At 40.6% G+C, this 24,746-nt stretch overlaps 1 protein-coding gene across 3 annotated transcripts in view; it reads right to left on the reverse strand.

Moving 5' to 3' along the window:
* iqsec1b (IQ motif and Sec7 domain ArfGEF 1b) overlaps positions 1 to 24,746 on the reverse strand; it is a 201,252-nt gene that overhangs the window by 155,969 nt on the left and 20,537 nt on the right. For 2 of the 3 annotated variants that reach the window (XM_035152730.2, XM_047339400.1), the window contains exon 2: positions 834 to 863. The exons of the other annotated variant lie outside the window; for it this stretch is intronic. In XM_035152730.2, the coding sequence (XP_035008621.2) occupies positions 834 to 863 (30 nt within the window). The remainder of the gene's footprint in view (positions 1 to 833; positions 864 to 24,746) is intronic. 3 annotated transcript variants of the gene reach the window in all.

The following is a 24,746-nucleotide window of genomic DNA, read 5'->3' on the forward strand; positions in this document are numbered from 1 at the left end:
AGTCTTGATGACCACTCAAAGTGCTTTACATAACAGTTTTACGTCCACCAATTCACACAAACATTCATACAGTGCTATGTGCAGCACTTTTCTCGATGATGGCCAATTTGGCTTTCAGTATCTTGCCCAAGTACACTTCGGCATTCCGAATTAGGAAGAGTGGGATTGAACCGCCAACCTTCTGGTTAGAGGACGAGCCACTCAAGACTCTATAGTTAGGTAAGGTAACAATGTCATAGTCATCAGTGCTTGTTTGAATCTTTTGGAGAATCATGACACCCCAAAGGGTGTTTGCATACTTTAAAATACCCCTGAGGATCCATCCATACCCAACACTACTGTCAACAGTGCGTCAAATGTATTAATACTCTTTGTTATCAAGTTATGAGCCAATAATTCAAAGACAAGAACTTGAAAATAATACAATGGTAGACAATAACTCCTCACGCAGCTGCAGCTCATCATGGCCGACTCTCATATCTATGTCATAGAGTGCAAGTAGAGAAGGTATGCAGCCATGACTGTGCAAAGGCAGTGTATTGTGACCACAAAACATGACACGACTTCCTGGTTGGCAGCACTGGAGGAAGGATCAATCAAGGAAAGATGAGAATCAGAGAGGAAAAACTATCCTGGAGGAGTCTTATCTGACCATCAGGCTTGTGCTGACAGGTGGAGGTGGACACAGCCAAAGTCCTGAAGGGTTCAGAGAAAGCTGAGGCTTTGTTAGATGACATGTGACTGGCAGTGGTGTGGAGGGAGAAAGCAAGGCTTCAGTGAGTTTACAGGCAGAATAATGAGACTGTGTGTGGAGAAACTTTTGCAGCACATACCTTACACCTCTCCAACTTTCACGTTTAGATCTGTAAATGATAAAGACATGCATCAGAACTTAAATGGAAACTTAAATGTATATACAGACCAACAAAAAAAGCTATGTATCTATGCCGTAGCACATTTTCGCCAAAGTCCGGTTACAACTGAAGGTGAAAGTCATGATGCTGCACTTCTGACTGATTCAAAAAATGAGACTTGAAACTGCATCGACAGCACAACATCACATTGGGCTAAATAACTGTCTCATACAGTATATAAGTGAGGGCAGTTCAGTGCAAAGCTAAGCCACCAATTATACAGTGAAACTGCCTCCACTGCTTTTCCAGATCAGCAGGTTTAAGACAGTTGTATCCCAGTGGCTGTTACAAGAGAAGAGCCAGCCATCAGAGGCAGAGCATCAGATATCCAGCACGTAAACTCTTGCAACTTGTTTTCTAACTCTTCTAAACTATTTTTAATTATGCACCAGGTTTAATTTAGCTCTACCTTGGCACTGTCAAAATGTTCTTCTGATACCATGGAGCCATTTTAACCTACATCAAAACAAAACGTCGTGGGGAACTTGTTTCCGCCAGTTCCACATTTCCTCTAATCCTAATCTAGCTGAGAGGATAGTTTTGATATGAACCCAATAGGAGTTGGCAGACGCCTGCCACGCTCTGCATTTTTGTCCCAGAGCAGCTGATTTAGTGGGAGCCTGGTGTATAAACCTCAGCTTAAAACACACAGGAAATTACTAGCTGAATGCAGCAAAATGACCTATGTGCTTCTTTAACCTTGGGCAGATGTGCATCCAGACGTGTGTGTAATGACAGATGCCAGCATGACTGCGGGTCAAAACATTTCAAAGAATATTGTGTCAGAGCCCAGCGGTCACATAAGCAGACGGATGCCTTCAATTCGCTGGAAAAATGGAGGCGGAAAATCTCATCGTTTAAAGGGCACAGCTGAAACACATGGAGGGCACACTGTCTGTGATGATGCTCAACTTCACTCAGGAAAGTGACAAGGACTCTCTCCAATAGAGCTGCTGCTGGACCAAGTGAGACAGTGTAGCAGCCAACTCTAATACGTTTGACGGACTGCTTCATTAGGCCCAGGTTGTCTTTCATAACCAGCTAATAGGGCTTTTGTCTTCCCTCACTCTTCCTTCATGAGAATTGTGTCAGGTTTTTTGGCTCCCGGTGTTCAATACTCAACTAATGAGAGTGATCTATCAGCTGTATTGAACTCCGCTCCATAGAGGTAGGTGAAACAAATGCTGGCAGAGGTAGCGCTTTGACAGCCTCATCCATGCTGTGTTTTCCCAGACAAAGCTACCGAAGCGCGGAAAATCCTTTACTAATGGCATAATGGTACCCCGCCTGTACAAAGCTGCTTTCATGACACTCGGAGCTTCAGATGTTCTACTTTGTCACTACAGTCACAACGAACCAGGCACGGTGAGGGGCATCTTGGAGGGGGATGATGGAGAGGGGAGTGGGGCATCAGAAGGAGCAAGGTAAGCAAGTACCGATTGAAAACAAGACGACATGCCCAGAGGAAATCATAAGCTGTCAGTGTGAGACCAACAAAATGATTAACCTGTCTTTTGTCAAAAGCAAAATCGATGGCGGATCGTAAATAACAAGACTGCAGCGGCAGTAGCGCTGACTAGAGGCCTCTGGCCCTGTCAGCTGCAAAGTTGGGGGGTGATACACGAGACTCCCATTTAAGCTAACTGACAACCGACAAAGATGAGATCACAGACATGGTTACAAAGATGGAGATCACTGGCCTGATAAAACCCAGTTAATTACATCTTCTGAGGATACGAGATGAGCCCTGATTTGTCTTCTCTTACCGAACAGTCAACGTTAGGACTGAAGCACTGAGCCTTGGTAATCAGTGCCCGGCACTAATGGCAGCAACACCAGATGTAAACTGTAACTAACTGTATTTAGCAAACATACTGAATGATATTGTCCCTCTGGTTTTGCTCTATAGTTTTCTGCATTTGACTGCAGTGGCTGTGTTGAGGTATTACAGTTATTGTCCTGCTTTAACAGTATATAATAATAATAATAATAATAATAATAATAATAATAATAATAATAATAATAATAATAATAATACATCCCATCACTGCTTTCCATTAGGGAACAGCGTCAGATTTTTTAAGCTCCAAATGCAGTCCAGATTTGTTATCAGCTGAGGTTTTGAGATATGAGCTTTCTACCAAAACCCTGAATAGGTAAAGGAAAATGATTTTGTTTCTGTAGTTCTTTGTTAAAAAGTAGATTTGAGAGTAGGACAGAACCAAGAACTCCTTAGTGTCTCATCAGGTCAAAAATGTACACAAAAAAAAATGTGTCTTACAAAATACACCGGGGTAAGCTTAGTTGTTAACAAGTTGAAACAACTAAGCTTACCCCGGTGTATATTAAGACCTATGTTTGCACCTTTAACAGTTGCCCTATGTGGAGGTGGCTGGGACAGCACCTCCACCTGTACGAGAGGATCAGTCAGTGCAGGTGAGAGCTGTTAGCTGACTGATCCTCAGCCTTAAAGAGCTGGACACAGTCACGAGAGACACGAGACATGAGAGAAGCTCACGGAGGCCTGAGTCACGCGGAGAGACACGAGAGACACTGGGACTGAGTGACTGAGCTGCAAAGCTGGTCGTTTATGTTAAGTTTGATTTATGGTTGCTCGTGTCATTATTAATAAAGGATGCTGAAAAGCAACAGCCCCGTCTGTGGCAGTGTGTGGGAGAGCCCCGTGGCATGGTCATTTGCCACACCCTATAACGGATTCCCAACCTTGCCTCTTTAGCTAAGCAGTTTACACTCTAGCAGAGGAAGGATCCATAAAAGTGGATTTACGATTAAGCTTGCTCGATTTTCTCTGGTTGTCTGTTTTCTTAAGAGTCAGCACTGTCAAGACATTGTGTTCTTTGTCAAAGACTCAAACTATTGTGTTTAAGTTCACCAAAGTTAACTCTTTGCAAATAAAACTACGGATTTACTTCTGCAGAAAATCTATCATGAGATACTTTGCTCTGAAAAGTCACTTTCACACAAACCAGGTACATACAGCGATGTTAGGTAACACCACATAATTATTCAAATTTCTAATCACCTGAAATGAGATTCAACCAACAAAAAGATCACAGTTCACGTTTCAAAACCAGGACCAAAAAATGCGTTGATACTTCTAAGGTAAATGAGGATAAACAGTATGTTTTATTTATATGGGGAGGCTAACCGTATATGGTATAGAGTAAACCCTGCAGGATCACTTCTTCTGGGCAATCATCAACACTGTGTCACCAACAGCAGCATTCCTGCTGTATCCTCCTTCCTGATGGATGGGTCCTCATCTCATGACCCTCTTTGTTCAAACTGATAGCGGGCATGCAAAAGGGCAACTGTAAGAGGGCTTGAAAGCACAGGATGTGACAGCCAACGCCCACAATGCTTGACTAATTGAGAGAAAATGAAGGATCAAGCCAGGTTGCCTCTTGGGAGAAATAGCGGGCTGTTAATCAGCTAAATGCTCCTCTATGTGAATTGTTGCTAATTTTGACAATGACATGTTTGTTGCAGGTCTGGTGGTGGTGCATTCCATTTTTTTGAGTTTTCTTCATGAGAATAGCTCTTTTCCTTTTAATTACAGCTTGGGATCATGTTTTGATTGTGTTGGCCATCATTTCTTTCAGTTAAGATGAGAGAACTAAACAATACGGTATGACCAGGAAAGAAACACAAATGGTAAAACAATTTAACAGATTTCAAACAAGCTAGCAGTTTAGCCAGATTATTACAAACACATGATTTGGAGGTAAAACCAAAAGTGAGCATACCCAAAGTAGCCAAAGTGGGAGCAGAACATTCAAGATGAACTAGGGAAATGGCATTCATGGCAACCAGTTCATTGTGAAAGCCAGGTATTGGATGTTCAGCATCAATAATTCTACTAGTAATCGTCAATATATTGTCTGAATACTGATGTTTTTTGCCCCATCAGACTTTATTTTAGTCAGTGTATTCCCAGATCTCAGCAATTTGATGGACGCGAAAAGTAGCATTACCAATAGGGATGACAGTCAAAACTACAAAACTAAATCTAAAGCTGGAATCATCCAGAATAATTCATTATGGTCTGCACACCAGATCTTCTGTGTAACCTCCTGTGGTTATTAAAAGTGTGGAAAGAAAACGAAGAGCTTGTAACCATAAGAAAACATCCGGTTCTTCCAGATGAGTAGTACCAAGCAGATAAAGGCTCAATCACTGAAGAGCTTCTCCCATGGTGACAAAAATATCTGGGCTCTTTGTTGATTTCATTTCCGCCTTCTACTTCAACTCACAAATCAATACATCCGGTGCTAATGAGGTGGGGGAAAAAAACTGATGAGGAATGTAATGTTTGCTTGTAGAAAAACTGCAGCACCAGTGTATTATGGCAAATGTGCTTCGCTCACAATCAACTGGGCTGCAGCAGCTGTCAGTCCAGTCAGAGCAAGGATTAGGATAATTAACATTTTCTAGACCCACAGAGTTTTTCAATCAAGTATACATTTTTAATAATCACAAATGAATGGTGCTGCAGGGAATTATGGGTTGCATTTGTTCAAGCACTCCTCCACAGCGCCATAACCTTCCATCGGGGAACACATTGTATCTGGGTAAAATGTACCTACGGTTTATATTATGCTGATTTCAAGCTAGAATAAAAAATCTAATTCAAACCAAAAACCAATGAAAAGAAGTTTGAAATACAGCTTCAAAACTGCCTCAACGTAAAAATCAGTTACAGAGTCACACACAGAGATTTCCCAGTAGCTGCAAAGGGATTGGCAGGAACCCTGGGCAGCAATGTGGGCAAATGCAATCCAGGCATGCTGTAATGAACTGGCAGGGGGCTGCAGCCAAGCCAATTAAATGATATGAGCCTGACAATAAGTGATTTTCATTACATGACCTCAACCCACTGCAACCAAATTTAATCATATCACCATACACTGACTGGTTATAAGAAAAAGTCATGCCTTGACACTTTCTAAAAAACAGATAGCAATTCCCAATACAAGTTTCAACTTGCAATTTCAAAGACTTTTATATGGGCTAAGGTGCCGTTTCAATTGCCGTGTCAGTTTCTTTTGCACCTAAAAATATAGAAAGCCGTTTTAAAAAAGGGAGTAAATGCGATCGCGTTTCCTTTGTGGTGAAGCGTCTGTGTCCTTCTGGGTAAAGAAAAGAAGCTTCCACTGGCTTCTTCAAAGCAGGCTGTCTGGAGCCAAGTTTAAATTTTCTTCTCAGTTCCTGTGTCAATACATCTGTGGTTGTTTAACTAGACAGGGTAATGAAATTAACCTTTTCACATACTGGGCAATATATCACAGGGAAAGAGGACAAGCACAATGGGCAAGCTCTCTGCAACAGCGCTGGAGGATACCCATAGGGTAAAACAACACAGACGCCACACTACAGGCACACACATAAAGCTTTCGGCACAACTGAAACATAAATGATGGAAATTGCAAGTACAGGGAACACAGAGCAGTAAATCCAAGTTGAGAGAGGTCTACTGACATTGAAAAGAGCTGTGAAACTACACGCTGTTACTGTCACTAATAACAATGTAAATTTAATGTCATGGTCAATAAATAAACAAAGTACCTGTCAAACGAAACTAAGGGGCATTCGAACAGTCCATTTTACGTAGGTACCTTCCTAACTGAGGGAAATGACCAAGATGTATTAAGTGGTCGCCATATCAATAATGATTCAATAATTCTGAACCTTTCTCCTTTAGCATAGGAAACAATGGACCATCCTTAATGAAAGGAGAAGAGAAAAAGCCATGCGACAATTCGTTGTGGCATTTACAGCGACCTCAAAGTTTCACCTGGGCCAAACCCAAGTGATAAAACAGGTCAGCTGTTTCAATCCTGTCCAGTCAGGAGTCCCAGTGAACTACAAGCTTATTAAATCATCATCATATAGATCACAATATCATCATCAGAACTAAATACAAATATAAAAGTATCTATTGTGAAATCGACACAATATAAATACTAAATATTTAAATATATGAATATTATCTCAGTCATTTGTTTTTAACCACCAGTGATGGGAAAAATGTTAATTGCTGTACAAGCCCATCATCAACCAGGGGTTTGTTGTAGTGCAGCAAAAAGGACATGCACCTCACTGGCTTCCCACTCACAAACAACTGCTAATTATTCTTAATACAGCTCTCAGCTAAGCTGGCAGAGCCTGCAGTGTTTCAGTGGTGCCATCAGTATTGACAGTATGTTTGAACACCCCATGGGAAATGTGCTATGTATACAGTTGGCGTATTATGTATTGAAATGTATGACTAACCCTTGCAATGAGTCTGATGTACCATGAGAGCTTTCATTAAGCTCTTTACTTAAAGCAACCTTGAATGCATTCCCATGACATACCCGCACATTTTCTCAAATAGAATGTATTTTTTTGTGGACCATGTATTGGGACCATTTGCATTATGAATACAGAACACAAAAGAAAACAAGAAACATCTGTTCCTTCTTGCAGCTCATTTTTTAGTGGGTATTTTTTCTTTCCAGAGAAACCAGGATCCCTCTTTAAACAATACGTTGAATCATTCTCTATCTATTCAACAATATAGAGAGAGTGACACACCAGAGTCGTAACCAGAAACGGTGGATGAGCTCTGTGCATTTCCTGAAATGACTCATGAAATTAACCTATAATCAAATCACTTGTGATAGACAATGACTGCTGTTGGAGGCAGGCTGACATAGAGCAGAAGTAAATAACACATCTGATTGCAAGTAATGTGGAATATTAGCTCCACACAAGCCTCAATTTGTTATCTGCAGGATGGAATAAAAATGAATGCTCAGTGTTATTGGAAGATACTATCATTACCTGTGAGTAGAGTAACAGCAATAAGGGCAGTGTGCCAGCAGGTAGTAAATGTATGCATGTGTGTTTGGAGGTGGCGGAGTGCAAGCCACAGTTGTAGAAAAAGTCACCTTAAGAGGCTGCACTCGCGCTGAACCCTGTCAGTCGGCCTTAGCCAGACAAATATATTCCAAACGTAGCAGACCTTTGCACTCTGGTCCTTTGGAATGGAGTGCAGACCACTTCAGGTGCACTTTGACGGGCCTTATAACCTCTCCTAGTCCCATCTCTCTTTGTACTGTATGCATAGCTGTGGCTCATCTCATCATCAATCACTGTCAGATCAAGGTGCAGCTGATGCAGATCCGAAGTGTTGAAAGAGGAATCAGGAAATAAGAGCAGCCATCCATCAGTGATCCTCCATGAGTGTGTCCGCAATTTGATGGCAACTGCCACAGCGGTTGGCAACAGGAAACAGCAGAAAGTGTATTTCTATTGATTTCTTTGCATATGACCTAAGCATGTGTGTGAGGGCTGAAGGGGGGGGGGGATTCAATCTCAATTTAAATCAAGCAAAGGTCAAAATGTCAGGTTTTTACAAATTAACATATTTTACTATTTCCTATTTTATTTTCTTGGCTTTGCAATTACCTTTTAGATATACAATATATATTTGCACTCTCTGCTGTATTTGTGCTTTTGAGCTGCTGCATTCATCTGAGAGATTTCGATCAACACACAGAATACAGATGACATGTGAGGTGAATGCAATTTGGTCTGGGGTGCTCACAGCATTAAACCCTGACAGATTAACCGATATTTCAAAAGAAATACAGGTTGTGGTTCTGGAAACAGACCTGTTTGCACCTGATAAACCACAGCACAAGATGTTCAGAACAACTTCCAACAAAGTTCTGTTTACCCCAGTTGTCATGGGATGGCGGTCCAAATGTCAGAGACAGAGACTGTATCGCAATTGCTGGACAAAAAGTCAAACAAAAATGCTCTCTGTGTATCTTTGACCAAAAAAGATGAAAAACACATTCAATAGTTTATAAATAATTTCAAGGACTCACAAGGATTGAGAACAATCTGTTAAATGGAGTCAAATGGAGTAAACCCTAACCCTGAGACCATGAGCTGCAGTTAAAAAAGCATATAAGTGGACCATTAACTAAGATGTATTTTGTGAGTCTACCAAGGTCAAGAATTACCCTTCATGGTCGTAAAAAGTGTGTTTGTTGAAATTTGGAAAACACAAACCTTTAATTCTCCTTCAAGAAAAGTTCTGTTCATGTTAGGAAATTTCTGCTTTCATTCTCAACAGAGCGACCTTCACTGTATCCATAAACAGCCACCCATTCCTTTTCCAAAATCATTGACTTTGCTGAGAGGCAGGACTCTCCCTGGACAATCTGTTAGCACACAGAGTGATGAACACATTCACACTCCTTCTATCTCCATCTCTCAAACACACACACACACACCACGTGACTGATTTCCAACAAGTAAACAAAACTGTCAGTAGCAGCTCTGCTGTAGAACCGGGGCTGAACGCCAGTGTGAACAGCAGACAGCCGCGACAGCCAGAAGAATTAACTGTCCCGCGGCGCAACAGCAGCCAGTGTGGCCTGAGCGTCAGACGTCACAGACAAAGCCAGGTTACATAATTTGAAGGTACACTCACTTACTCTGGGGATTTCAGCTGAGGAAGGCATCATTCAACGTGGCCTGAGACACATTTTCATCCACACTGCTGAAATAATTTGAACTAAATGTGTCCTCAACCCCTGAATGCTGTCTGAGTGAACGAGTGAGTGTTCTTAATGTATCTTGGTTGCATTTACACCTGCACTTAGAGGTGTCCATGTGTGATTGGATCACAAGACGCATGTTAATGAACATGCCTGATCTTACCTAACATGTTTACATACTTGGCCGGACTTTTATATCAACATGAAGTACATTCTTTTCTGTAAGGTTTCTGCCAGCAGCACTTTAAGGTTCTATTTAATTTGTAATCTTAAATGCACCATAAGAGTACAGTGTTAGTTGCAGAGAGTGTAAGGATCCATATCTTGTCTGTAGTCCAATGGAAGATGAATTGTCTTGGCAGTCACACTAATATTTGGATAATAACTACATTATCGCTACACACTGTGTGTACACATTTCTTCCTGGAGAATATCAGTTTATCATCCAGGCTTTGCATTGTGGGATGCCAGTACTACCAGCAGTCCCCAGATGCACAGCAGTTCATTAGAGTAAAGCAACACAGTGGCTGTCATCAGTTACTCTCCCTTACAGAGTGCTGGCAGGATAACAGTTCTCTCTGGGGCTTAAGATGCTCATTTCACCCAAAGGTGAAACAGCAAGCACGCAGCGCAGGAGCTGTTTGTGAATGTGAGCGCCTGTGTGACCCGGCATGTATTCAACTGGAGGGTTGGGAATGCCAATGCTTGACAAAAAGAGAAAATACATACCTAGCATACATACATAGCAGCATAAAGGCATCATCATACCAGCATTTGAATTCAAACATTTTATGGACTCAATTTATTACAATTTTCTTGCTGGGAGGAAGAATGTCTGCACAAATGTTTCATAATATTCTAATCCTGTACGCAATCAAGCCATGTATGCAGTACTGACCTTTTCTAACAGTCCAAAATTGAGGGAGCTATGACATCAGCTGTGTTGTACAATTTAGTGTTGTTAAAGGTTATACATATGAGATTTTAGTCGTTAATATAGCAGCCAACAACCATTTTCTATGTAAACATGTAGTGGAATAACGGCTTCCTTAGCAGAAAATGAGGTCACACTCCCTCTGTGTGTCTTGCGATCGAAACTTCTCCAAGCTTTGGTTCTGGCGTGCATTCGTGAATACGAAGAGTCCATTGCAGCATTTAAGTGAAAGCGACTGTTCAGAATTTCTTCCACCGCAGAAAGCACGTTATCCAACAAAAACAGCCTCTTACATAAACTTTTTTACACTTGAAGAAAACCATCACATTCACAAACATCAGTTTTTTTGTCTTAACGGCATGATATTGCTGGGTCAAATGACTCTGCAGTAGTCACAGGTATACTGATTCCCTGAACAGAATTTCACCCATTTCCCACACTGTGACGCCTTAGGAGCACAACAACTTCCCAGCATGGTGCTGTTAAACCAAAACACATCAGGCGACACAATTTTCTCTGAAGTTTGAGGAGGCGACAAAAAGTCAGTGAATATTGGTGTACCATTTGTCAAGAGAACAGGAACACATTTCCAGTGTTTGGTATGTGTTATCTAGTTGTTCTACTGCTGATCAAATCCATTCAAAATAATAATTGCCTCTGAGTAGTTGAGGTAGGACTTTGAAGTCACTTATTTAAGTAAAGTTGAAGAGTGCCTGTTGTTGCTTGAAAAAGATTCAGATAAATTGCCTCAAATCAGGTATTTAGAAAAAAGTGAGCACATGCCTGTGCCCTGCCCTCCACCTCTGCTTGGGACTACATTGGTGATATACTGCAGCTGCATGACCACGTTCTTCAGTGTGATCCAAGCTATAGCCCTGTACAGGGCCCACACTAAGTGGTGATATGTCACTTAAAGGTTCAGTGAGTAGAATTTAGTGACATATAGTAGTGACGTTTTTCACCTGAATCGCACACACTGGACATGTAATAGCACGACATTAAGGGTCATATCATTTTAATATACCACGGTATAATATAGGTCCTGTGGCAAACCTTCAACAACATATTGTGACCATGATTTGAGGTGTGAACACTAATCCCTTCAAGCCCTTAGAGAAGGAGAGAGCATTAATATGTGGCAGCATACTGCACAGATATTATTCCTAATTACATCTATGACCACAGGGAAGTCATAAGCCACATGAAGGAAAAATATGACGCTAAAGCAATGTGTCGCTAATGGTTGCTACATTAAAGAATGTGGATTACAAAAGAAAAGGGCTGATCTAAATCTATCACCACTGTAGCCAACAGATGACAGCATCAAACATATCAATGTCAGTCTGCTGGTGCAATGGCAGCAGCTTTACACAGAGGAACGTGCAGGAGACATAAATTATCTTCTGAGTCTATTTTAAGGCTGCTTTGTAAAAAAGGGCCAGTGACGTTGCCAGGGAGCAATGATGTTTGCAACCAGTTTTGTTTTGTTGTTGTTTGTTATTGACATCTTTTGTCATGCATCATGTGCACGCTTCCCTCCTCCCTCCCACTGCGTGTCAGCAGCAATTATTCACAACAGAAATGTTCATCTGAGACAAGATGTGTTTGGGGGAATGTTTAGCAGCCATTATATACATGCCAGTCCACATTTCTAGGATCACTTAACAGTCTAAGACAGCTCTAATACACTGCAGAATACTTCAAGTTACATGAGATTATTTCTTTCAGCCAGAAATAAAGACTGGAGTAGATACACAAGCTCTATACATTTGGGAATGTCGCATTAACTCAATGGACTACCCAATAGTAGGATATTGTCTCATATTGCAAACCTTTGTGCCACATAGAAAAATCCAAATCAATACATCAAGTGAAATGTTCAGTGACAGTATGTCGTCAATTCAACCTCTTTAAAAAGATAAGAAAAAAACTTTACACAAACTACTTAAAAGGAACTATGCGGAGAATTTTCATATCAATAAATCATTTGGAGAAATTAGTGTAATTAGCAGAAACAAATGAGACCGCCACTGAGAGCAGGCCTGGCAGCCTCTCAGCCGTGCTCTGCATTCTTACTTTTGTGTGCCACCATGTTAGATTTGGCGGCAGATATGTTGGATCGCTTTACAGCACAGAAACAGGACGAGGGTCTGCTGTTGTGCCACTGCAGATGGAGATGAAGCTGTCAGAGCTTCTGCCAGTGGCAGATGGTGGAAGGAGTGAAAGGCAAATGGAAAAAACTACTTCGAAACGTGATTATCATCTTCAGTGGAGCCAGTTCAAAGTAAATGGGGTTTATTCTGGGAGTTGCTCTATCACCAACAAAACCGCTGGTTTAATAGAAGCTACCATCAATTTCACATGCTCCATGTAAAACACTTTGACAGGAAACTGTATTTGATACATTTGTCATGAAGAAAAAATAAAAATGTTAGCTATCATTTAGCACACGTTAAATTACTTTTAAGATGCATTGTCCTCTGCTATTTTTGTATGTACATTGTTATGTATCTATGTTTACCAACGATATTCAACAATTTGGCCTTTCGCTTTAACTGCTACCATAAGCGTTGGTTGTACCGGACCAAGTAAGGCTGGGACAGCAGAAGTCTAGTGCATTGATTTACCTTTGATTTATTGCTAATGAGCATCCATTCTAATTAAGCAGTATTAGCATTAATATTTAATGCTAAAAAAACAGTATAAGCAAGATCAAAAAGTCAGCTAACAGACTCAGTATTTTAACAGCTACACTAAAATATCCATTTAAAGTGTGCTAAGATTGGCTTTCACTGTACTCCTCATTACAGACTTTGGCTCATGCCAAAGTAAGCCTCTACTGACAAAACTCTCAATTGTGTAAAAAATTTGTTCTCTCGATTTAATGATTTAACATTTAATTTTGTGGCAGTTAATAAATAATGAAATGATTAAATGTATATAAAACTAGCACAGGTAAATTGGAGCGATGAAGTCAGTGCTCGAAGTCAGCTATTAAAATTATACCAATAAATACTGCAAACATACCATGATCCACCATGAACTACTGGTTATACCAGTCCACATCAGGCTATGGCAACTGTGCACTAAATAATACAAATATATAGATATTTTGATATGGCTCCTTACAGAATCTGTAACTAACAATTTACTCTTACTGTGCATTTCAAATCAGAAATGAATATAAGCTCCCAGGGCTCCTAACAAAACCTTCCACAAAGGCATGTCCTTCATCTTGATTTGAAAATTCTGCCAAACATTTTGACATGTCAGGCATTACAGGCTCCATTATCATTCTTACACATGTTTTTGAGAGGATAAAGTCATTTCTAATTACAAAGTGTACCGAGTATCTCTTTTTGGGACCACATATGGTTGTCAGCTATAGTAAAACCTTTGTGTGATGTTAGGAGCTTCACACACAACAACAACTAGACTGTTTATTACAGGCTGAGCTCTGACTAAAAAACAGCCAAGCTCTTACATATGATGAAACACTGGCTTCATGTAGGTAGTAACCTGTCGGGTTATGTCGTCAGACAGAACAGAAGAACGAGATATGTGAGCTTGCACCTGCCTCAGACCATGGAGGTGACAGTTTATTATAATATTTAATGTGAAGAGAAGAGAAAAAAGGGTGCAAGTAAAATACAGAGGTAAATACAAGATCAAATCTCAAATAAACCCTTAATCAAGTTTCCAGCTTTATACAAAAAGTAGACACTATATTGTCTTGATTATATTCACAATTAAGGTTTTTCCTATCACAGGTTGTGAAATAGGAAGATGGAGTCACATTCCACCTGTACATTACTGTTGAACTGGCAGACGGGATGAAAGATATACTATAATGTATTTAGACTCTTGAGATCAAATAAAAACAATTTGTACAGAAAATCCTATTTGAATTATGTTGCATTCTTTAAAACACTCAGCCCTGTGTTAGAATAATTCAGAAAGCATAGATGAAATATTGTGTGAACTCAATGTTTTTATTGGACCATTTTCTGTTGTTTTATCTCACTAATCTAACTAATGAATATACATATGCACACACAAACAGGCATATGGATGCTTTTTGAACTATTGCAGCAACTCTAACATGTTAATGAACAAAGAGGTGCCACATTAATACTTCTTAATTACTGACACAGTACTTGGCGAGCAGCAGAGCAGGACAAACCCCTTGCGAGATGTTTTTGGCAGTCGCCATCATGGAGGCCTCGCTCTCACTTCCTTTGTCACTGGGCATCAAAAGCAAAGCTCAACTCATCCAGGGCTCTGAGCTTATTTCTTTGGACATTTGGGAGCTAATTTAATAAAGACATTTTGATATCTGACAGGGTTGGATGAAACACGGATGATCAGCCTTGTCCGGCTTATTGGTGTTCAGAGGAATGTAATTATGGACATGAGGATGAGGACAGTGGGACTGTGAACAGCTAAACTGATCCAAAGAGGAGTGACGCTTCCTTCTCTTCAAATGCGCATGTCAACTCTGGCTTTATCCGTGTTTCAATCCAGCTGTGTTGTTCTCTGTCCAAACAAAAGTATTTATTAAAAGTCAGGGGATGGCTGTATATTGTTCCAGGAATTTAATAACATGAGAGCTGTGGTTCACTGAAATCTGGTATTTACTGAACCTAGACAGTTATGATTTCTACTTGAGCTCATGCAACATGTTAACCTGAGAGAATATCTAACCTTTTATTTCACTCTCTACCAATAATATTCTAGGGCTGTCACATCTTATTTGAAAATTGAACATTCATTCGATGTGGGGGGAATTAGTATTCGAACTGTAGTGACCAGTTCTATTTCAAAATATACTGGTGTGGAAGTATCTGGGGTTCTACACCATAGACAGCACAGTAACAAACATATGGGCTGTTTGTGGACTTTGTCCATGGAATCTGTGGGTTCACCTGTTAGTTTTCCACCCACAGGAGGTACCACAGACAAGAGGAGCAACGTCAGCTGCTCATCCTCATCTGACTCAGTGTTTTGTTATAATAATCTAGACTGTGGAGGCCCACTGTGTTTTAATTTGCAGCATGCTTGCTCCCATTGTCGTGCAACAGCATGCTCATGCCATGGTCCATAATGTTTTTATCACCTCCACAGACACTGGAATGTAATGCAGTTCTTTCTCTCATGCAAAACCGTATCTTTCTCTTTAGTGTGTTTACCTGACACTTGGAAACTGTTGCACGTGAGAGTGACCTTTGTAAACATAAATTCCATTACTACAATAGATTTAATTAATTATGTGGGAAACACCGTCTGACTTGTGCAGTGGGGGATGTCAAATTCGTTTGAACTTGTTTAAAAAAAAAAGTGAAAGCCCTATAATATTCAGTATATAACAAAAATGTCAGATTCAAGAGTAAGAAGCATGTAACACAGTGAAAAATGCATTTTACATGACCAGATATGTATTTTGCAGTGACTTCCCCTCAGTATGTGAATGTGTCTGTCTCTGTGTCCTGCAGCCTGGTGCTGTGAGGAACTCTTTTAAATATAGTCTTGTTGTCAGAAACCAGAGGACTGTTTAATAATATATGAAGGGTCTGATTCCCTTGGAGAACGTCATTCAGAAACCCACGTCTCTCTCTCACCCACCCTGCCTCCGCATTCAGAGTCAGAGTTGAGACAGGATTTTCAAAGTATCCCCTTCCTGTTGTGTTATCTCCATCTCCTCTCTGTTCCTGTCATTCAGAGCCCCTTCCAGGGCCACGCTGCAGCCCTGACCTCACTTCCTCCGCCTTTTCCTGCCCTCTGCTCAAACCCTGCTGGCCTCACCCACACACAGGTGATGCACATGTACGACATCATTGAGCAGAATCTCAGCTCAGCTCAGCTCACTCAATAGTTTTTTTTTTTTTTGAAGTCTGGCTCAGTTGAAATGTCAGAGCAGAATACATCGGAGATGATCAAAATTGGTATTCTTTCTGCCAGGGAGAAATATACTCACTGGCTGTGTCCATCTGTGGAGCAGAATGTGATATCGAGGTTCTCAAAACACCCCCATGTTTTCACAGGTAGTCTGGAGAAAGGAGACTTTGATTGGGCGAGAGCATATTGACCAACCAATCGACCAGTCGACTGGGAGACTGTAGCCCTAGCACTTTTGATGTGCTTTATTTAACTTCAGAAACGCTAGAAATTCCCAAAAAGCTAAGAGATTTCCAAAAAGTTTTGGGATTTTGCTTGGCTGAGGTGGAAATTTGGTGGATTTATAAAATCAAAATGCCATAAAGTGCAAGCAGACTTGCACAGTTGACATTTCACAAAAATGCTATGAAGGAAATGTTCGTACCTATGTACAACATATTTGGCAAGTCATAAATATGTTGATAATGAACATGTTAAAATGTTCACAGACCATGTATTTGTTTTGTGCCCGTATATGTGTTGCATTTAGGACCACTATCATCAAAATTAATTTGATTTCAATGATTGCAACAAGTTATATTTGGCGGTATGGCTCTGTTCTGAGACCTCCCTGCCCTTCCCCATGCATACGTGGAAAACCTGAGGTAGGAGGAGCCCACTTCCCTACCATTCCATGAGCCTTCATGGAAAGTGAGGCAGGGAGAGCAGCAGCTAAACGACCCCAGCACTGAACAGAGCAGCATCAATGACAACACATGATACTAATTAGGTCAGATTCAGTATAAAGGGGGAGCTGGGGTGGAGGTGGGTTGTGAAGTGGCTCTGCAGTGGAAGCAATAAGAGGAGGCAGCAAAAGCAGCTTTAATAGAGCGCAATAGGAGCTTTGCCAATTGGATGCATAGGAGGGGATCAGCTGAGCTGTCAGCTGATGTGGGCCGGTGTAGAGATCTGCTGCTGTCAGCTGACTACTGGAATGTGGCTGAGCTTGACTTTGTGACTTCCTGAACTATTGCTAGGCTCAATATCTTATCACGCAGTACAGAATCTATTTGTAGTGACTCCAGCATTATTAGGTGATTCTTGGGAACAACTATGGAAAACAAATAAAGCCCTCCCTTTTATTGCTCTTTCAGAAGCCCCACCCCCCAACATTCTTGCACGCGCATTGCCACGGTGAACCACTGATCTCAACAAGTTCAAGTTAGCCATCAAAGACATAAGCATTATCTATAGAAAAACATACACCCTCTGTTTATAAACAAACTACACATTCAACAACCAGAATAATATCAACAATATCAACTAACAACCATTATTAACCAACATTATAACAGTGACACATCTGACAACAGATGGGACAGATTGATCTATGGATCAATACAAAGTCAATCAGTGTGTTTACAGCGGTTATTTCAATGTTACGTTAGTCCTGTTCATAGAAACCTCTGCCCTGCAGTGAAAACACTATAACATGAGTGGGGATTTTTTTAAATAAAATTTTCATATACAGGACACGGGAGTAACGAATGTTACTCTCACTCAGACTTTGCTTGTTTTGACAGCATGAAAAAACAATTTTCCTGAAATGCTTGTCATTACCTACTGGATTATAATAAAAATAATAATAAAATTCTGCTGGATTTTTAAAAAATGTCATTGTTATTTAGCAAAATTTCATTCTCACATTTATGAGCATTTACCCGAAGCAGTTGCCATCTTGATTCGCTTCATCCATTCATAAAGTATTCGGGAATTTCCGTCTACCCCTTTGTTTTTAGGGGGGGTCCTGAATACACTCAGGTTGAAGGGGTGTTTGAAGGGCTCGATGGCCACTGCCCCTACATCACATAGAGAAATGGGACAACACTTTCACGGCCACACGCAAAACGTAGGATTAGGACCAAGTGGTAGGGCTGAGGGATGAAATGGGACAGCTGCCTGCTCGGAGGATGTTATGTCACCACAGCATAGTCCGAAGGCAACTCCCAGTGGTCTCTCTGCCATTGAGATGGCTCACCGATGTTTACGTAGGACTCCGCCCATTTTACTTATTTCATTATCTTCTTTGGCCTAGCTGTAGTTTGTGGTGCTCAGCACTTAGCATTTGCACTAATGTCAAAATTGCTCTGTGTATAACGTCCTGTGAGATAGCAGTGTTGCGATGCATTTCCAGTGGCTAACAGTAGTCGTTACGTTCTAATACAGTAATTGTGTGTATTTGAGGCCACTTTTTCAGGTCATCCTTCCATCCCTTGATAGCGCAGACAGGGCAGATCAATGCTGACATTATCTTGTTTGAGATGTAAAAGGTGATGGTTCCACAAAATCACTCTAAAAAAAAAAGAGGATTTTCACAGACCATTCAGAAACCTCTGTCTCGCTCCCACTGTACCTTTAACCTGACTTAAACTGTGTTGGGGTCATCCATCTTTCTTTCTTTCCTAATTACAGAGCCAGGCCTGTGTGTTTAGATTTTTTTTCCCAGCATACAAACAGAAAGTACAGCTAGCAGACCATGAGGAGATATTAGCAGAGTTTGACAAAAAAGTGTTTAATATCTCTTACCCTTTCGAGTGAATAACTTCTACATTGAGGATTCCAAAATAAGAAACAAGTAGGAAGTAATTTCTGAGCAACTGTGAAAACAAAACACACTGATTGGCAAATCCTTGTTGAATAGCAGTATGTGGGAGTAAAACTTATGACCGAAATGTTAATGCTTACATTTCTCTGATTGGAATATGCAGGTGTTTTGAAGGGGCCCCCAGTGAGTGTGCTGAGACTGATGTGTATGTGTGTGTGTGACCAAATGAATTTGTGTTTAAATGCTGTCCGCCGAGCCAAGGTGATGCTCACTGGCACTCCCGACTGCTGTGTAGCTGCCCAGCGTTGGGGGCAGGGGGCCGTGCACCATCATTAGCAGGTATTCCAAGCAGACAGACAGTCCCAGCATGAAGCTTTCCCTGGAAGCTTTAGATGAAATGGCACAAATAATGAGGCACATTATCAATCACAGGCAGGGGGCAGCTGGTTCAGTGTAAATGTGCCACACACACTCCAACACACATACACACACACACACACAGCCTGTGGTGGAGACAGTGGAGCAGAGGAAAAGCGCAGTAGCTTCAGAGTGGAGCCCAGAGATCATGGCCCAGGCAGCACTTTTGTTCAGCTCATGGCTGGATTAAATACAAGTGAAAAGATATAAGGTGTCCCAATGTCCCAATTATTAAATAAATAGAGGTCAAAATGTTATGGTAAACAATTTAAATATCCCAAGATAGGAAAAGATTAGTAGGATTATATGTCAAAATATAAGAAATACCTCCATTATTCTGCTATGTGGTACAAGTGAGAAATCCAACAGAATCGGTGGGACTGAGCTGTTCTTCTCTATAGCAGCTTCAGGAGCGCATACAGCTCCAAACCAGTCTCCAGACAGAAAACTGTGGTCTCGCTCTTATCTCTGTGTCTACATCAGACAGGCGGACTGTCTGTACTGTTTCAATATTTGAACAGCTGGTTGAAGATTTTCTGCTACCAAAGTTATCTGAATTGTCCTGCCACACACCCGTCAATCAAAGTCAGAATGCCAGCTAACTGTCATTTTGAGTTTCACAAGCTCCTCTGTGTCACACTGGACTGTGAATTTTTCATTGAGGGCTTTTGCTTTTGTTGTTTCGCCACATGGGGGCAGTAGAATAACCTGACGACATAAACAACACAAATCCCTAAAGCAATTATGACGATGTAATTATGATCAAAATGCTGCTGCTATAGGCTCCATCCCACCAATCTTACACATATTACATTATTTGAACCTCTATGTACAAGTTCCATTATTATTTTTTAATTCATAAAAAATGTTGGTGCTCACTTATAGAGAGAGCCGTACATGGCTAGGCCCCACAGTGTATCAAAGACCTCCTGCACCCCCACACGATGAGCCAAGCTCTTAGGGCCTCCACTAAGTGAACCTTGGACACTCAGGGGATTGTGTTGTCTAGGTGGTAGCTGCAGAGCTTTGGAATAATCTCCCAATAGGCTTTGATGAATTTGGATCCTTTAGAGTCTTTTTCAAGAAGTATTTCAAAAACCATGTATTGAGACAAGGATTTAGGTAACATGTAGTATTTTATATTTTAACCCGTGTCTTAAATCTGCTCCCCTGTACATTTTATCGAGGGCTTTAATCTTTGTTTTATTAACTTGTACATTTTGTCTGGCGTTTTTTTTTGTAATTATTTATGTTCCTGTCTAACTTCCTTTGATTTTATCTCTTTAATTGAGGTCATGATACTGCACTACTTCTTCATTCTCTAATAATGGACTGAGTGACGACTGGACAGTTCAGACTACGACTCACTGTTGCCTCTTGAGGTACTAAATGGTATTGCACTAGGAAACTGACCAGGGTTAGCTTGAGTATGTACATATCTCTCCAACACACGTCTTCAACATAACATCAATTCCGATATTACTTTATATCCTGTTGATCATTTAATTACCTTTTTATTGTTTAAAACTAAAATACACTATAATATAATGTACTCGTTTACTACTGATGTCTGTTGTGTCATGACTGGAATGGTCCTGACTAAACACTTTCATAATTTGTGTAAACAGAATGCAAGTATGAAAAACTAAGAGTAATGAAAAGCAAACCATCATCTCTGAGCTGGCCTTGGCATTATAAAAAAGATACAGTATTATGTAACTGTAGCTGTAGGTGCTGCCATAATCTCCTCCCTCTGACAACAACATGCCTAAATCTAGAGCAGCGGCCTGGACTTATAAGTTCATTGCGGTTCAGAGTGGCCGAAGCAGCCTGCCTGTGGTGTGGCGTGGGAACCACAGAGATTAAAGCCGCAGAGATCACACCGGCCACAATGGCCGGGCTGCACATCTGTGACCAGATGTCATCAGAAAGGATTGAATAATACGCCTCTTCATCCTGACGTCAGGACTTGACATGGGATCATAGGATGTGCCTTAGTGTTCCTTCATTTCCTCTGCAGTGTCAGACACATGGATATCTTTCCGCCGTCTGGCTCTGACTATAATTTGAAAGATATGTGGGCCGTGCACAGTGACATAAGCAGTGATTTAGCACAACTCTGAAATAACATGGAAATGCTGATGTCTTCATAGACTGGTTTATTCCGTTGCACAAACCTCCCTGCCACATTTTGAGATTAAAACTGTTGGGATTATATTTAAGACTGAATGATGGTATTAATTACTGAATTACACACACACAGGCACATCCACTGGTGTATGTTTTACCAATTAAGACCTTAGGCGTCCTCTAAAAAAAAGTCCAGAGGGTTTTCTGAAAAAAACTCGACGTTCAATAAAGCGTTTGTTTCTAAGCCTCTAAAGCAGATTAAAACAGGAAATAAAACTTTGGCTTTTATTGAGAGTCATTGTACTTGCCTCGGGAACTGGTTGTGGCTGAAGATATAGATTTTTAAATTGTTTTTTGTTTGTTCTTGAGTATTAGAGCAAAATGTTTATGGCCGTGATTTACAATAAAGGCAAAAAAATGTAGCTCTTTTTTTATTTAGTATTTTAGACTGAGGTAGGTTTGACCCTGTGATGGCAATTCAGTCAGTCTCTACCTTTAAGTTGACACTTGCTCTTATTGCAGATATCCATGTAAACTTGGTTCTCTGAGTGAAGAGACTAACTGGTATAAATGGAATATGAAAGGGAGTGGAGAGTCTCGAAGCTATAGATCACTCTGATCACTCAGGTTGGCAGGCATTGTCTGAACTGCAACTTTAAACTGTGACTTTAAGCAGCTGGTTCCCAAAGGAACCGACTCGCTTTCACATAACTAACAGAGGTTCAATCTGAACACGATCTGTATTCTGCACTCAAAGTGAACAGAGGCACTGTGATCTTTAATATATCTATTCTTTAAAAAGGAGAGATTGGATGACAGGGATCTTTACTGTTAATTGGGTGAATTTGCCCCAAAAAAGTTTAGCAGTTACCAGAGCCCCCCTGAGTCAAAACTCCTGACAACTATTTGTAATTTGACAACAGCAGTTCTTGCCAACAATGACAGCTCAGGTGGGCTCTGATCACTTCCATGATGAAATATGTTTATAAGAAACCCAAAGCCCATAGAGATGGCTCTTACTTTTGGCATGAGACACCCACACATCCCAGCGAAACAAATCTCACGGCAAATGCGTAGACGCCTCAAAGCCACACTTTCCTGAAAATATATAGCCTAGTTATGAACAGACCTCCTCTGCACACAGGATTAAGTCTGAGCCTCCAGGCTTTTCCTGCATTTCAACACCAATATTGGTCCATAAACATTTCATGGAGCACAAAAAGACACAGGCTTTATATATGTATGCTGTACTTCCCTAAACTTCAGGAAGGTCAGCTGTCACACAGATTTACACTTATTAGCGCCAGTCACCCCATTTGCTCCATAGCACCCTGCCGTCCTCAGGTTGAGTTCTAGGCTGTATCACAGCTGTTGGCACATTTTAACTTTACGATGAGTAAAACAAAACTTTGTAACTGGCACCTATGTGGATTCAAGGATACAAATGATGGTGAAGCCCTGATGTAACTCACATACTTATATTGTTATATAAACATCTTGGCTGCAAAAAATCTTCTCCAATGTGACCGACACTAAATCTTTTCTTAAAATCTATTTCATCTCAAATGTCCATGTGTATTGTATTGTCAGAAGCTTTGCCTTACGTTTGGATTTCTTTGATTAATACTTGTTCACAGTATGATCACTCCACACACGTATAGCAGACATGTTACCTATGATGTGCCTATAGTACCATATTCTGAATGTTGGATTGCAATGAACCGTAAGCGTTTTCCATAAAACTCCTGTCAGAACAATATAACTAGTCATAACTGTTTTCCATTCAACATTACGGCTCAAACATTTTTCATTGGTTTACAAACAGTGAAAATGTATTTCTAATGTGCTCTAAAAAGCACCTACCATTTATTTGTTCCCACCCAGGTAGCACACATTTCATGGTTTTAGTAACAAACCTTACGTTTTGCCTTAAGAACCTAGAGCTGGATGGCTGCGCTGAGACACCCCTCTCTATAGGATAGGGGATGATGTTGAAAAATGCATTAAAGTGGAGGAGAATATCTCTTTAAAAGATTGTTTGACAAGCGGTATGATTACGACAAGTTCCAACTGCAAATAAGGAAAAGCACAGAAAGGTGGTTGAATAACATGAGTATTTCATTTTCAAACATTTGGAGACTTCTACAAAATATAAACAAATAGAATATGGCTGTGTGTTGTTTAAGAGGGGTCACCAGGGGCTTCCCTGTGGGACTACCTTCAGCAGCTCTCCTGTCAGAATATCAAACCAGAATCTTCACAACCTGTGTTGAGGGTATCAACGGTCATCTATCAGGGATGGTGGGGAAAGATTGAGGAGGATGTTCACATCCAACATCAAATACCATATGAGTCCCATTCTCACCACTTATTACACTATAACATTAATACATTTCCACATATAGGTTAGGTGATGATAACATATCTAGCTTCTACTCGTAATATTCAAGCAATGCAGTTGAGGTTCAGGGTATTTCAATCTCATCCCACAGCTTTAGATACACGCTCTATCTCACTGTCAATACGCACAACTAACCTCAATGGTGAGATAGAAAATAGGATTTACAGTGGCCTATTTATATGTGATGGTGATTGCTTACGGGACATGGAATTAAAAGAATCAATTCTGTCAGCTTGTATCTCTCACACGTACCCTCGTACACCAAAGGCCCAATGTTGAAGTCCTTGTGCAAAGGACATAACACTCCTCCTTGGGATATACAACATTTCCATGAAAGTATGGATCATTACAAAGTAAAATGCTCCTATTATGGATACAGGTACTAACCACAGCTTTTCATCACTGAGATTTAATTGGGAGCGAGGCAGATGTACAGCAAAGCGGACATGAGTCACAGCAATATAGCAGCCAGCGAAAAAAAACAAAAGGGTTCTGACGTCACAGAAAATTGTGAGGAGCTCGTCCCCAATACATGGCATTCATTATCCTGAGAATATATTCAAGACCTCATCACCTGCTAAAAAGCAAGAAAAAAGAAATCTGTGCTCTTGATTCTCAGAGAGGTTAGGGTGCAGCTGGCAGTGACAGGATGGAGGAAGTGAGCAGATAGGTGCAGTTTAAGTGGCAGATGTTTTCTATAATAAAGTCCTTAACACTGAGCGCTTTAGAAGATGCCAATTATAACTCTTTGGAGGATGAAAACAAGCATTCTGTCGACAGGTCCATTTTAGCATTTGACTGAAGAATTTTAGGAGAGGGCTATAAATGCTCCCTCACATGGTTCCACTTTGATGAAGAAAAGAAAATAGATAGTGGTTGATCTATTTCAGATCAT

The sequence above is a fragment of the Hippoglossus stenolepis genome, chromosome 3 (assembly GCF_022539355.2).
Source record: "Hippoglossus stenolepis isolate QCI-W04-F060 chromosome 3, HSTE1.2, whole genome shotgun sequence".
NCBI lineage: Eukaryota > Metazoa > Chordata > Actinopteri > Pleuronectiformes > Pleuronectidae > Hippoglossus > Hippoglossus stenolepis.